The following is a 14,666-nucleotide window of genomic DNA, read 5'->3' as shown; positions in this document are numbered from 1 at the left end:
AGTAGTATGTGAAATGATAAGCACACACTGTTTTTTCAGGTTGTTGTTCTGCTGCACTGTAATTAGATATCATCTTTAAGAACCAGTAGTTTATATTTCAGTTATGAGAAACCAAGTCATCTAACAAGGACATAAATAATAGAATTCACGACATGAAATTGACAAAAAAATATATATGCTTTTAGCTCAGTGAAATTTCAGTGCTTATTCAGAAGTGTACATATCGCAAAATTGTTAGGATGATTGACTAATCCTTTAAAAGGTGGATGCCAATCGCAGGGAACAAGAGCTCCAGGTATCTATGAACTAAGAACATTCAGAAGAGAAACTCTGTTCTGGATCAATCTCCTGTACAGAAGTTCCACTCCGCTCTCAAGATCTCCGATACGGCACTCTAGTGCCCGCAATCGCTCCTCTTCGCACACAACTTTGCTCTTCTGGGATGTTGTGGATACAAGAAACCACTTAGGCATCTCAATTTGCTTCGACAAGAGGCCGGATGTCGATTCGAGCAGTGAGACGGTGACCTCTCTCGCTTCTGCTAGCAGCATCACCACCCTGCTATCCTTGTCAGAAACAGTCTTCTTGCTAATCTTCTTGAACTGTTTCTGCGCCTTCTTGGCAAGCCGAATGTATGCCTTCACCTGAGAAGATGCATCATCTCCTCTCTTAAGAGTCAACAGGAGCTCCTGGACGGTCATCTTCAACCCCATGAAGATCTCCTGCATGGCGTTGCAGAGGTCAAGCAAGAAGAGTGACCGTCCAAGCTCTTCCTCCACTGCCTTCCTTTGCAGGGTCTTGCATAGGCTGACTTGGTTGCTGGGTGTGCACATCATCTTCTCAATGCAGCTGAAGATGTCTCCGAGTGTCCTCATACCATCGCACATCATATCGATGGTCGTCGAGGGTGAGGAGACGGTTGCGCTCAGGCACTGGAGCTGCTGCTCAACATCGGGTTTGTTTGAGCGAGGGCTCGAAGGCGCGCTTGCAGATCTTAGATGGTATGCCATGCTTGGGATTTTGAATCTTTGATGATGGTTTCTTCTGTATGCAAATGGAAGAGAAGAGAAGAGTAGGCAAGGCAAGCTGCAGTCTGTTGGTGCTCAACCCTTGAGGTTCTCCCTGTATTTATACCGGAGAGACATGAGCAATGGCATGGAAAACAGAGCTGTGGAAAGCAAGAATCTCATCTGCTAATGAACCTCCATATGATCTGGAATATTGTTTTGCTAAGGTGGTCTGTCCATCCAGACAAGGTGTTGCTTATCTGTTTTTGGTTAGCGCTGCAAAGGCAAACGCTAATGAGGTGAGCTTATGTATGTGCATGCCTGGCATGTCTCAGCTACCGGCGACACATCGCACCGCACGAGTGTTCACTTTGATCCCGGATCTCGTTATGATAATATGTGATCAGGGAAGATTATCGAAGGAAATGTGGTACAGGTTTCGTACGTATTGCTGCGAGCCATGATTGATTACTCAGGTTCTCCGATGGTTCTTAGCGTTATGATGAGTTCTAACTGCAAGGACAGCCATGTACGTGCATGCATGCATCATGACGGACAATACAATTCACTTTTTTTATATGAAGTTTCTGCTGGCCGTCTGAGAAATTCGTGTGAAATGAAATTACCAGGGAAGTGTGCTATATTATTGGTAAGTATATACAGTTCACCTTTTATTTTATTTATTTTTGCCATGAGGCCCATAAGGCCATATCAATCACCTTCTAGGTTCTGGAATCAGGTGTGTAAAATTATAAGTATTACAGTTTGTTAGAAATAAGTAAAACATTTTTTTCTTGGAATCGAATCACCCATATGTATGTATAGATAATATCTTTGAGCAGTAATTTTCTTTCTGTTATGAGAAACCAAGGCCTTCATCGAGGACATGAATAATACCATAGGGGTGCATAAAGGAAGAAATTCACAATATGAAATTGACAAAATTGTTTTTATCTCAGTGAACTCTCTATGCAAATTCACAAGTGTACATATAGCAAAACTGTTTGGATGATTGACTGATCCGTTAAAAGGTGGATGCCAATCGCAGGGAACTAGAGCTCCAGGGGTATCTACATTCTACGAGCTAAGAGCATTCAGAAGAGAAACTCTGTTCTGGATCAATCTTCTGTACAGAAGTTCCACTCCGCTCTCAAGATCCCCGATGCCGCGCTCTAACGCCTGCAATTGCTCCTCTTCGCACACAACTTTGCTCTTCTGGAACGTTCTGGAAGAAACAAGAGACCACTTGGGCATCTCAATTTGCTTCGATAATAGGCCGGATGTTGATTCCAGCAGTGAAACAGCAACCTCTCTCGCTTCTGCCAGCAGCATCACCACCCTGCACTGCTTGTTGTCAGAAACAGTCTTCCTGGTGATCTTCTTAAACTGTTTCTGTGTCTTCTTGACGAGCCGGATGTACGTCTTGGCATGAGTAGATGCATCTTCTCCTCTCCTGAGAACCAGCAGGTTCTCTTGGACGATCGTCTTCAGCTCCATGAAGCTCTCCCGCATGGCGTTGCAGAGGTCAAGCAAGACGAGCGACCGCCCAAGCTCTTCCTCCACCGCCTTCCGAACTTGCACGGTCTGGCATAGGCTGGCTTGGTTGCTGGGCGTGCACACCATCTTCTCGATGCAACCAAAGAGGTCTCCTAGCGTCCTCAGACCATCACACATTGTGTCGATGGTCGCCGAGGGCGAAGAGGTTGCAGTGCTCAGGCTCTGGAGCTGCTGCTCGACCTTGGTCTCGTTCGATCGAGGGCTGGAAGGCGCGCTCGCAGATCTCAGATGGTAAGCCATTGCTGCTTGGAGACTGAAGCTAATTCGGTGCTCTTTTTTTCTGTATGGAAATGGAAGAGAACGGTAGTCAAGACGAAGCTCCAATTCTGTTGGTTCCCTCAAGCATTGGGTTGTCCCTGTATTTATATCTGAGAGAGAAGCAATGGCATGATGATGAAGATGAGCAATCGATCGACAGCGAGAATCTCATCTGTCCTCCGTATTATCTGAACTGTGTTGTCTTACATGGTAATCTGTGCATCCAGACAATTAAGGGGCTGTTCCTCATCTGTTTTCGGTTAGCGTGGCAAATTAAGGCAAAGGGCAATGAGTGATGAGCTTAATCATGCATGTGTCTGCCATGTCTCAGCTGCCGATGACATATCACACTGCACGAGCGTTCATCTGGTTGCGGATCTCAGTATGATCGACAATTTTGTGATGCGATCAAGGGAGATTGTTATCAGAGTCGGAGGAAATGCAATGCAGGTTTCGTGTTGCTGCAAGCTAAGATCAATGCAGATAGCATTAGTTGAGAAACAAACAAAGAAAGAAATTAGTGCACATGTTGGTTAGCAACAGATGATTAAGCTGGATGGGCTGTCATGTTGGATGCGTTGGCAGCAGAAACAAGACGCACGTTCAGGCCAAGTGCATGCTGGCTTTGCAGATGTTGTTGGGTTCAGATGGATGTGAGCAGGACAGCATATGAACTGGAACAAAAAGGTTCATCATGGATTGCATTGCTTGGAAGTTTCGTCCATGGCTGAGCCATGCATGCATGTTTGGGCAGAATCCCAAAGCAGGATCCGCCATTTGTCCGTACTGTTGTGGTACCACCTACCTAACTTGTAAGGAGCAAAATGAAAGGTTTTGGATAAATAAGTTCATTTGGGATGCGGCTGCTCTCGCAAACCGAAACATGCCCTTTGGCGCCGACAAGTAAAGCGGCGTTCGGGACAAATGAGATCATTTTTTATCCATGTGGTCTGCAACACTGTTTTTTGTGGCGCCAAAGGACAACATGCAGGAGTGTGTGTGCGAGAAAGCTGTAGTAACTCACTCCGTGCTTGCTGTACGAGAGAACTGGTACTCTGTACGGAGTACTGTACAGGACGCCTTGTGAAGGAATCGATCGGTTTTCGACCCCGTTTTCCTTGTAAACCGGGACATTTCTTCCGCGGCCGAATGAATAACCCGCTGACGCTCACGGTTGTTTCGTAAAAAAAAGGGCAGACAGTCAAGAGTGGCTGGCTAGCTTCATTGTCTGCGCCCTGATATGTGCATGCATCCATCTTTGGCCCAAACATGCGTCATGCTTAATTGCCCGGCGGGAAGCACTAGTACTGGCGACTAATTGATTGATGATGATTAATTAATTAGTGCTTGTGTTCGGTCCACAGAGTGACACGTACATATATTGCTGGGTCGAAGAATCTGACGGCATGTCTGTCCGCTCATGCATGGTTGGTGCTAATTGTGTTTGGTTCACAGGGTGACACGTAGTTATGTACGTAGCCGGCTTGACCAATCCTGGTTCCTGACGGGTAGGTGCTCGGAAGAAGGACAAGAAACAGAAGAAGACAGAGATTAAGACGACAGCGAACAAAATCTCTTATGATTAGCAGCCACACTAGTACACGCACATGCAACGATCAGGCCAAGCAGAGCAACAGGATAACGTGTACGTACAGGTGTGGTATCTGACAGCTATGGTTGGGTACGGTACGGACAAGGAGAGGATATCGTGCCATGCGTTCTTTATCTGCATCGGCGCGTCCATGGCAGCTTCGTTCTCCTAGAGGCTAGAGCTTGGCGTTGGCGCGCCCAGAGGCCTCCAGGTGTCCCGTCCGGCCCAACCACCCGCTGTTGCAACGTTCCTAGCCTAGTACTACGTACGCGTGTGTGTGTGTGCTAAGAGTATTGACTTGTGTAGGCCTCCGTCGATCCATGGTCGTTGCCTCAGGATAGGAGGCATGCCAGCCATGCCATGCCGGTGGTTGGCCGCGCGCCGCCAACGACATGACAGAGTCTATATGCATGGCCGGCCGTACACCATGTATATATGAATGCATGGCCGCGTCAAGCGTCTAGCCGGACGACATGGAGGACTTGATGAGCTTGTACTCTTCTTCCTCAACGGCGGCGATGGCGGGGGACGACTTGGAGGCCGCGGCGGGCGCGTACGAGCAGGAGCTCATGCGGCACGCGCGGGGCGCCGAGGCTGTTGTGGTGGAGGCGGAGCTGGAGGCCTCCGTGCCCCTGCTGGACGCCTGCGCCGCCGCCCTGGACGCGCTCCGCGCCATGCGCGCCTGCGCGGTCGACCTCGAGCTCGCCCTCCGCCGCGGTGGCGGCCACGCCCAAGCCCTGGCCGCGACACGCGCCTGCGCTAGGAAGGCCCGCGCCGACGTCCTCGCCAAGAGTCGGCATCGGCATTGCCAGGGCCAGACGTCCACCGGCCATGGCGCCCGCTCGCTGGAGGAGGCGCGGCGGGTCGCCGCGGCGGCGCTGGAGCGCGTCATGACCAAGGCGCTGCCGAGCGCGAGCAGGAACAACAGCAGGCGCCGGTGGTGGCCGGCGTGCTGCGTCGCGGTCAAGAGGAAGGCGGCACGGGTGGCGTGCGAGGAGCAGACCACCGCCGACCTGCTGTCTTCGTCTTCGAAAGATGAGGCGCAGAAGCAGAGGGATGAGGCGAGGGCGCTGGGGGAGACGATGGAGCAGCTGGAACAAGGGGTGGAGCTGCTCTTCAGGCGCCTGCTGCAATGCAGGGCGTTCCTCCTCAACCTCTGCAGCTCATAACAAACTAAACAGCTTCAGAGCTTTCGTTAACTAGCTTTGCAGCATTTGCTCTCTTCCATCCATCCATCAGAGCTCAATTACTTCAATGGACACATCCTCATGCATGCATGCATGCAGCAGCAGCAGTACTAGCTAGCTAGGCGATAGTATAAAATTTCTCTCTTCAAATTTTGACACTATAAATTAGCACTAGCTAGGAGATAGTGCAAAATTGCTTTCTTGAGCAAGCCATTGTATTTCGATTACGAGTTCTTTTTCGAGTGATCCGGGTGTTGGCATCAGTATCACAGCCTCGTGTCGTGCTCTCCAGATTTTTGTTTTTTTTGAGGGGGTCGTGCTCTCCAGATGTTTGGGATGGATCTGGGCCACCGTCATTTCTAAAGCAGGCCGGTTCACGTAACAATTACGACGTCTTTGCGCTGGATCCAGCCCAGTTCTAACATCCCAAGTCCAGCGGCCCGATGCAGCTGATCTGTCTACAATTGGGCCGGGATCCATGTTTGCTTCTCAAAAGTCAACAGCATCCCCTCGGCGTCATGTTGGTGGTCTCGTCATGTCAACCATCTCTTCGCTTCCCTGGGTATGCGTTACATCACGCAACTAACGAGCGTCCGACACCTTCGAGTTTCGACACCCAACATCCCCTTGGCGTTTCAGACTTCCAGTCACTGTCACGTCATTAGATTTGCACCAACTTATTAACTTGGCAACCAGCAGCAACTCTGCCCAATTATGTACTACTACCTGCAAATGTACCTGACACCTCAGCAGACAGGACACACACAATGGGGAACCCTTCAGGAGCTCCAGGATTTGCACCCAGTGTGAAGGATGACACACAGCAGAAGGGAAAGCTTTGACAAAGATCACCCAACCAACACACCACCACATCTTTTGCACCATATATACAAGAGAGTACAAGACATCTTTCCTGCGCCCAGACACCTAGATCATGTAGACCCACCTGGGAAGGCTTGTAGGTCACCTGGAGATACATGACCCAGTGGCCTCAGCTTGGTCTGAATGAAGTTAAAGCAACATCTCAACCTGCTCATCATACCAATGGCCTTGTATTATTCGGTTAACACTTACACATAGCCTAACTAATTGATTCATTAATGTGCATTGCCCTCCCTCACACTCCCTGCAGCTTCTCCTTTTGAGAAAACAGTAGGATACTAGGAACACAGACCCCCCCCTTAGTTTTAAGGGTGAGTTACCATTGTTCTACCTATGGTCTAAGTAGGACCTTCTGCGTCTATTTTTTACACACAATTCGTATGTATTTCCAACCTAAAATTTTGATTCTTCCGAGCTGCGAACTGCACCTTCGGTTAAATTCGAGCTGGGACTACCAAAATCTTGGTCGATCAAGCTTGAACCGCCCATGCCAACATCTTGGTAATCAAGCAGCCAATCTGTTGGTCCGTCACACAGTAACTGCCCAATGATGCTGCTGAACTCGTCATCGTTACTGCTCTCAAAGTTGAGCCATGGCTCATCAACGGGCAGCTCTTCCTCCAACAGCAAGTTCGCCAACAGGTCCTGGTCGTCATCGCTGGTGTTCCTGCTTGAGTGCTCTGACGAGTCTGTGGGCCTTGAAACTCCTTCTCCGTGGGTCCCCTTGGAATCCAGCTGATTTACTGTGTCGCTGGATTTGAATGATGTGGATTGAGAGGTTGTCCCTATTGGGCTAGCCGCCTTGGTGTTTGCCAGAGGCTGGTGTGTGGCCGGATCGATGCCCATCTTGATGAGCTTCTTCTTGATGTGTGTGTTCCAGTGGTTTTTTATCTCGTTGTCTGTTCTCCCAGGTAGCTTAGCAGCAATCTTAGACCACCTGCATATGTGGATGCATGACATCAAGAGTAATGATAAGTTGATACCTGAGAAGGGTAGTATTATGTTCTTCGTGGAACCGAGGTTAAAATACTGAAAAAGTTAAGCCGGTCAACTGTTTTCAATCATTTTCACAGCTTTCTGGAAGCTAAGCAACGTATTAATTCACCTATTTCAACCATTTCCACAAATTGTGCTTTATTTTATTCGCAAGTGGAGTTTGAGATAGACTTAAAGCACTTAGATTGAGAATGACCTAATCACGGTGCTGTTACTTTTGCTTGCAATTTTTTAAGTGGCCTCAGTTCACATACCTACATATGGAGGCTACATCAGACATAATATTTGCCTGTTCGCAGTACCGTACATAGACGACCTGTAACTAAACCAAATCTAGAAGGTACTGATTTGATCAGTTTTGGTTGTATGAAGGAGCAATAACTAAGACAAAGATCTTCTTTCTATTTGATCTTACAGATAAACCAGCCTAGGACCCTATAGGTTGAAGGATGTCAAAAGGCAGGAAAGACAGAGAAATACCCTCTCCGAGTAGTGAAATGATTAATATTTAGAGAACTATTCTGAGCAATTCAAAAAAGAAGCAAAGATGTTGATCATGATGTAACCTTGTTTTAGTGTATGAAAAATACTTGTTTCGATAAGATTGTTTTTATTCATCATGGAAATCTCGCTTCATCAATATATACCATGGTTTTGGGTACTTCTAAACTTAATCACATAGATTTCACAATGCCCAGGAATGCATGCAAACAGCTTCTTCTAACATAGCGATGGATTGACATACGAAACGGCATATGCATGCATGCGAACGTGCTATAATATATTATGATATGCCCTTGAAGACAGGTATACCTGTTGCCGAGCTTGGCGTGGAGGTCGACGACCAGCTTCTCCTCATCAGCGGTGAGAAGGCCACGCTTTAGGTCAGGGCGGAGGTAGTTGGTCCACCGTAGCCGGCAGCTCTTGCCACAGCGCAGCAGCCCCGCCAGCTTAGGCACTGCTCGCCAGCAACATCGGCCATGTGTCAGGATGAAGCTGACCAGCTTATTGTCCTCCTCTGCCGTCCACGGCCCCCGCTTCACCCCCTGCTTATCACAGCACGGCTGCCTCCCCATCTGCCACTTACTACAGACTTACACCAGCTGATCAGGTCCTGTGTTAGAAGGCTACCAACAAACTTATATTGCCTTGTACATATGAAGTGAGCTACCAAACTCCCGCCGACAAGGATCAGACAAAAGGCTCGAGACAGCTCCCTTTCAACTGCAATGGGTTCAGTGCTTGAATATTTATAGCGCAGCTTATGGTGGTTTTCATGCATTTTATATGTGGCGACAGCGACAGTGATGGTGATTTGGTTAACTTAATGTGATCAGGAAGCAACCTGTGCTACATTTAAATTTTGGAATGTTTAAGTTCCCATACAAAATAAAAGCAATTACATATCTATTGACTGCAGCGTCATGAATCATGATGATCAGATTCAGGCATGTGGTGTAAAAAATCCAAAACCAAGTCAAGTCGATTGCTGCAGTTCAATACTCCTGACATGAACACAGGGGCTTAATATTATTGAAATTAATTAACTTGGTACTGAGAGGAATGTTCAATTCTTGCATATGTAAAAATAGCATATGACCATAGCTACAGATCATATTTTAGCACAACAACAGTTCAACTGCAGGTGACACCACAGTAATCAAAAGTGTGGCTTTATCTGAAAGGAACAGCTTACCTGGTGTTTCTGAAGCTCTGCTAGTTTCCATTTCCCATAGGGCATATATGTATGTTGCCTTGGTCGCCATCTTACGCAACAATTCCATCAGCTACTTCGTCACCAATAGTGCATATAGCTGATCAAACCAACGCAAGCCCTCTGACCTGCATATGTCTATTATAAGCTGCATGTGTGACATGTTTGAATGAACCAAGCATGACTAGTGACCCCGGTGATGTAGTGTGTGTGCTAAAACATTCAGCATTCATGCTCTTCAAGACTGGAATTCAAAACTCTGAGTTCTGCCCGGTTCTGTCAGCGAGGAAGAGTTCGACACCACGATATTATTCTGCCATATGTGCAGTACAGGTGTACTAACACTTAAGACAGAAGGGTCCATGAATGTTCCGGAGCATACCAACCATGTCATATATCGCCTTCCTTGAACATGTAGTTGGTCATGGGCTTCACACCACGAACCAGGAAAGTTTTGCCTCCTTATCTATGTCAGTATCAAGACAGTACAACGGATAACTAAGTGATTAGATATAGGGAAACAGTGCTGCCGTCGGTAATTTTTAGGTATCCTATTCTACCAAACAATACACTCGTCATGTAGTCTGGTTGTTCTGCAATATGATGCAAACAAAAAGAATAAAAAACTACCAGTATGAACTAGTAAATTCTTCAAAGCCTAGTCACCAAATGAGTAGGAAAACAAATGAATAATATAACTTCTATTGCAAACTGACAGCAATCTGCCGACAAAAAGAATTACCGCACACTGTAGCAAGAAAACAACGTCAACTTGGCGATACATAGTTTGGAATAATGATATAAGAAAGGGTGTTATCAATCAATCATCACCAAACTTATTGTTGAATGTTGTTCAAATCCTGGGCTGGCCTGCAGTTAAAATATGTTTTCCACAGGTGCAAGCAAATGCTAGCTACTGCTGATGGGGCACTAATCACTAATATCAGAAGTATTATGGGGTGCAATGCTCCCTGCTCCATAAGATCATAATGATGAAATCTTTGTTCTTTGGTGAGTTCGCAATGGTATGCAGATCAGAAAAATGATAAACTACTCTATTGGAGTTATATATCATTACGACCAAGTGCAACAAACTGTTCGGTAAGAAACAGAAAATCTATATTTTTTAGGATAATTAAAGAAGAAAACAATGAAGCTGTCGTGGTGGTGTCACGGCAGATGCCATGGGATGGCTTAACTTGGGGCCGATGGACGAAAGAGGAACCGGAGGAGGGAGGACGTGAAGGGAAACACGCACAAACACACAAGCACATACAGATTTACCCAGGTTCGGAGCCCTCTTGCCGAGGTAAGACTTCTACTTCTGCTTTGTTGTATTAGCCGAGATAAGCAAGCTCTACAATGGCGCTCCTTGAGCTGTATTCTTGAGGAAGAAGAAGAAGAAGAAGGGGAAAACCCTAAAAGCCTAAGTGCTCGTCTCCTCTCCACAGAAGGGTAGCGCTCTATTTACAGGCCGCCGATGTCACACTGACATGCGGGCTGAGTACTAACGTCACATTTCTTGGGCCCCGCCGGGCACGCGGCTTGGTTCCCTCCGGGTGGCACCACAGGGGACAAGACAACTTTACTTTCCCTGGCACCCTGCAACAAGTACTGCTGCCCTCTGCCGGCTCCCATCAGAAATTCTCTTTCGGTGCTTCTTTTGTGCAGTCGCCTGGCACCACTACGTAAGCGGCGACTGCTTTTCCACGATAATGATGGCGCTGCTTTACTCTGCACCGCGCGGTCAGGATTAGACCGTTGAGAGATCTCGGTGCTGGCCGAGATCAGGGTGCTCGTCCTTATCCTGCAAGCTCATAAGATAAGATAATCATGCCGACATACACCCGGTATGCCGGCTTGGCGTTAGTTTGGCTTTACGATGCCGGCTTTGCCTTCGTCATCTCGGCTAGAGCGTGTCGTCATGACACTACCCAGGGTCATCCCCCCGACAGATGCTGAAATTTTTAATGATTTGTCATTTCCAGATGAACAAGTACTCATCTCGTTTTCAGGGTTGTCTATTCAATGATAAAAGGAGGATCACACAAAAGCGATAACCATGGTTTTCAAAGCGTCGCCTAGTCGACGCTTAGGCGTCGAAGCGCCCGGCGACGTCAAGGCGTCGTTCTCGCCTTAGATTTCTGACTAAGGCGTCCTAGGGCGTCGCCTAGGCGCTGAAATCGCCGCTTCGATCCATTCTGGACGCTCTCGAGCGGGAAACAGAGCTCGGGCGGGAGAAACCAAAATTGGCAGGCATAGGCGGGAGAGGAAGTGAAATTGGAGGGAAATTGGAGTAGGGAGAGAGAGAGGGGAACACCAGTGGTATAGCAGAGGAGCTCCCGCCCATCCACCTCCACCGCCAGGAAGCTGCCCGCAGCCCGCCAGATCCCCCGCCGGCCTCTCCCTCAGTGGGAAACAGAGCCAGAAGGCCCAGAACTCAGAAATCGGCGGGAGAAACTGAAATTGGTGGGAGAGGAAGAGAAATTGGAGGGAAAACGAGTTGGGAGAGAGAGAAGGGAACACACCAGTGGTATAATTCGTGGGAAAAGAGAGAGAAGAGCTCCCGCCGACCAGATCCCTATCCTCCTCCGCCAGCCCGTCGCCAGGCTGCTGCCCACCAGATCCCCTCCTCCCCCGCCAGTGGTATAAATCGTGGGAAATTCAAGATATGAATCAGGTTTTCTGTCTACTCATGTCTCCCATATTAGTTCCCCTAGCGCTTTGCAAAAATTGACTAAGGCGTCGCGCTTCGCGCTTTTTGTAAACCATGGCGATAACCAATTTACCATCTCGTTTTCCGCAGCTACCGACAGTCAGGCATACATAACCGTGTTGAATTGCAATGATTTAGAACAAAGTATCTGGACTTCCCAAATCTTCAACGGATATAGTTACTGCTCATGTTAATGAGATGATTACCTTGAAAATGCCACGGGTAGAGAACGGGTCTTGTATTTCCATCACATTCCATCAGCTATATTCACGGAACAACCTGGATTGCCAACCTTCCAGCTAAGGAACCCCCTGTAACGGAGTCCACAGTAAGACATGAGCACATCACTCAAACATTAGCACCATTTCTTCCCCAAAGACTGACAAGAGAGGCTCTAGGAAATAATAAACCTGTCAATTCAGCGAGATTAAATTTAGAGTAAATTTAATAAGTTTTAGCCAATGTAGCCACTCTAGGAAATACCACGCCTGTCAATTTTTCTCTTTTTTTGCGAGAAATTACGCCTGTCAATTCATGGAGAAAACAAAAAGGTCTAAAGAATTGCTATGAAATCTAGCCTCTCCAACCTAACAAATCCTCCAATATCGACAAATAATTGCCAAGCAGTTGACACCATTTGAAGAATTCAATCTAGCAAGGCTTCCATTTGGCACCTGCATGAGCATGACGACTTGGTTTTTCTTTTAAGCAAGGGTCCCCGGTTTCCATTAACAGAAACCACACGAATTGTTTGACAAATATTTTGAGTTGGCATGCTCCTATCATGCATACATGGCTCTGTTATGGAATACGACCCAACACATGTAGTATCACGTACCCACATTCAGTCTGAAGCCTTCGTCCTCTCCGAACATGAGATCACACGCGTGCTAAAATACACAAGCTCCGCACTTTCATAAAAAAACACTTTATAAAATACACAATCTCCGGTTTCTTTTCTAACAAAAAAAGAACACGCCTTTGCTCATCAGTACAGAGGAGAAACAAATAGGTTCAATGCGCCCCTGATAACAGAATATTAGGTCTAAGCCCCCCACAGGATCGCGAGAAACCAGAACAAATGAACAAATAATCGCAACGCGTGGCCATAAAGCGAAAGGCGCAAATGGGGAGCGGAATCTTAATTTGGTGGGGGGTAATGCCGTAATGGACGGGAGGGGCCTCACCGCACGTCGTCGATTGGGGGGCGGCCAGCGGAAGGGAGGGGATTCGTGGAGGCGGCAGTGGCTGGCGCTGACGCGGACCTCGCACCCTATTGGCCACCACGGCTGTACGCCCCCCTCCTGCAGGCGAGCGAGCATTGACAAGGGCGCAACGGCGACCCGGTGAGGCGGACACCATTGACGGCGACGGAACGGGGGAGAGAATGGATTGAAGGGGATCGACGGCAACTTTGCTTTGGACGTGGCGCCACTGTTGGGTTCCGGTGGAGTAGAAGGCTGGCAAAGCTGTTGGATTTGGAACTGTGCGACCAAACAAAAAAGAACAGTAGGATTTCGAAAATAATTGGTCAACCAAAAAAATTAAGATTAATTTCATATAGGTTTCGTATATGTCATTGCAATTCTGGCGTATTAAAAAAAAATACCACTGTAATCTTTATCTTTCAGAAAATGTCACTGTAGACCTATAGATTCTGAAAAAAATTGTGTCATTTCGAGTGAAAAACTTGAGTTCACACCATTAAAACATAGCTGGAGGAAGTCGCGCACCGCAAGTGGTGAAACAGCAACATGATGTTGTAGACATGCATGCCGAAGATCGGGCAAGTATGATGACGAAGCAAACATTTCCTAGAGACCTTGACACATTTTTTCAGGAAGAAGACACTATTGCCGAAATTCACGTCTAACATGTCGCCACATTTAAATTCAAAGCTGAGAATTATAGAGAGGAAATATAAAGATGCTACTTCTCACTCCTTATTGTGGCTATTATTTTATCGATCAATAAGATGAAGCAAACCTTTTGTCTCGGTTAAAACAACATACTCCTATAAGAACATGTTCAATGCAAGGTGCTTAGGGAGGTGCCTGCACAAAATAAACCGGCTTTTGTCTAAGCACTGATGCTTGTGTTCTATAGGACGGGTGCTTAATTATGCACTTCTAGTATAAAAATAAGCACTGGTGCTTGAGAATAAACCGGTTTAATTTTGTAGCACTACCTTAAGCACCTTGCATTGAACATGCTCTAAAGGAGTCGTTCCTAGGTGAGAGATGCTTGATGTGACACCAACGGTATGATGACAAGACGTCATTTTATAACAACTCTAGAATGGAGCTAGAAAGACGGTCCTAACCGGAACACGTGCCGCAACCAGACACCGTGGACACACACTTCTGAGATTAGTCAAGTGTGACGACGAAAACAAAAACATATCGTACCGTCCTCGGCGCACCAAGATGACTTGGATGATGCAAACCATTTTTCTACGGAAACCAACGAGCTGTGAAACATGTTCCAAAGACATCAATTTTATTTTTCTTGAGGAAATATAACTTTGTACGTTGGTGAAAGTTGCGTGTAACATGACATGTACATTTGAATTCAAGTTCCAAACCTAGGGACAATAATCCAAAGGCTCTCTCCCACACACCAGCTACGTTTGTCTCTTTCTCTTCTTTTTTTGAGGGAGAGTGCGGCTACCTTTTTTTTAGCGCAAAAGACGCGCGGCTGTGGCGTGTGATTGAGCAGAAACAAACTGGGCTGGCTTTGGATTCAAAACAAAACGGAG

At 47.1% G+C, this 14,666-nt stretch overlaps 2 protein-coding genes across 2 annotated transcripts; both read right to left on the bottom strand.

Annotated features, from left to right (window-relative positions):
• Nucleotides 1-136: 136 nt before the first annotated feature.
• LOC100842471 lies at nt 137-2,839 on the bottom strand. The gene is made up of 3 exons (XM_024461457.1): nt 2,088-2,839; nt 1,203-1,267; nt 137-1,044 (listed from the first exon to the last, which is right to left on the bottom strand). The coding sequence occupies exons 1-3, from the start codon at nt 2,802-2,804 to the stop codon at nt 300-302; spliced, it is 1,527 nt and encodes a 508-aa protein (XP_024317225.1). The 5' UTR covers nt 2,805-2,839; the 3' UTR covers nt 137-299.
• A 3,767-nt stretch (nt 2,840-6,606) lies between these two features.
• LOC100842162 (protein ODORANT1) lies at nt 6,607-13,328 on the bottom strand. The gene is made up of 5 exons (XM_003574853.4): nt 13,096-13,328; nt 12,115-12,219; nt 9,175-9,320; nt 8,292-8,702; nt 6,607-7,419 (listed from the first exon to the last, which is right to left on the bottom strand). Exons 4-5 carry the CDS (start codon nt 8,552-8,554, stop codon nt 6,876-6,878), a joined length of 807 nt encoding a protein of 268 aa, XP_003574901.1. The 5' UTR covers nt 8,555-8,702; nt 9,175-9,320; nt 12,115-12,219; nt 13,096-13,328; the 3' UTR covers nt 6,607-6,875.
• Between the last annotated feature and the right edge of the window lie 1,338 nt (nt 13,329-14,666).

This window comes from Brachypodium distachyon, chromosome 3 (genome assembly GCF_000005505.3).
Source record: "Brachypodium distachyon strain Bd21 chromosome 3, Brachypodium_distachyon_v3.0, whole genome shotgun sequence".
NCBI lineage: Eukaryota > Viridiplantae > Streptophyta > Magnoliopsida > Poales > Poaceae > Brachypodium > Brachypodium distachyon.
Note: the sequence above shows the minus strand (reverse complement) of the source record. Positions and strands in the feature narration are given on the sequence as shown.

Excerpts from the sequence above, each read along its gene's own strand:
- LOC100842162 (XM_003574853.4), bottom strand. The coding sequence starts at position 8,554 with ATGGGGAGGCAGCCGTGCTGTGATAAGCAGGGGGTGAAGCGGGGGCCG. Across the intron at positions 7,420-8,291 it reads CACGCCAAGCTCGGCAACAG|GTGGTCTAAGATTGCTGCTA; the intron begins GTATACCTGTCT and ends CCACATATGCAG.
- LOC100842471 (XM_024461457.1), bottom strand. The coding sequence starts at position 2,804 with ATGGCTTACCATCTGAGATCTGCGAGCGCGCCTTCCAGCCCTCGATCG. Across the intron at positions 1,268-2,087 it reads TTCTGAATGCTCTTAGCTCG|ATAAGCAACACCTTGTCTGG; the intron begins TAGAATGTAGAT and ends AACCAAAAACAG. Across the intron at positions 1,045-1,202 it reads ATATTCCAGATCATATGGAG|AAGAAACCATCATCAAAGAT; the intron begins GTTCATTAGCAG and ends ATTTGCATACAG.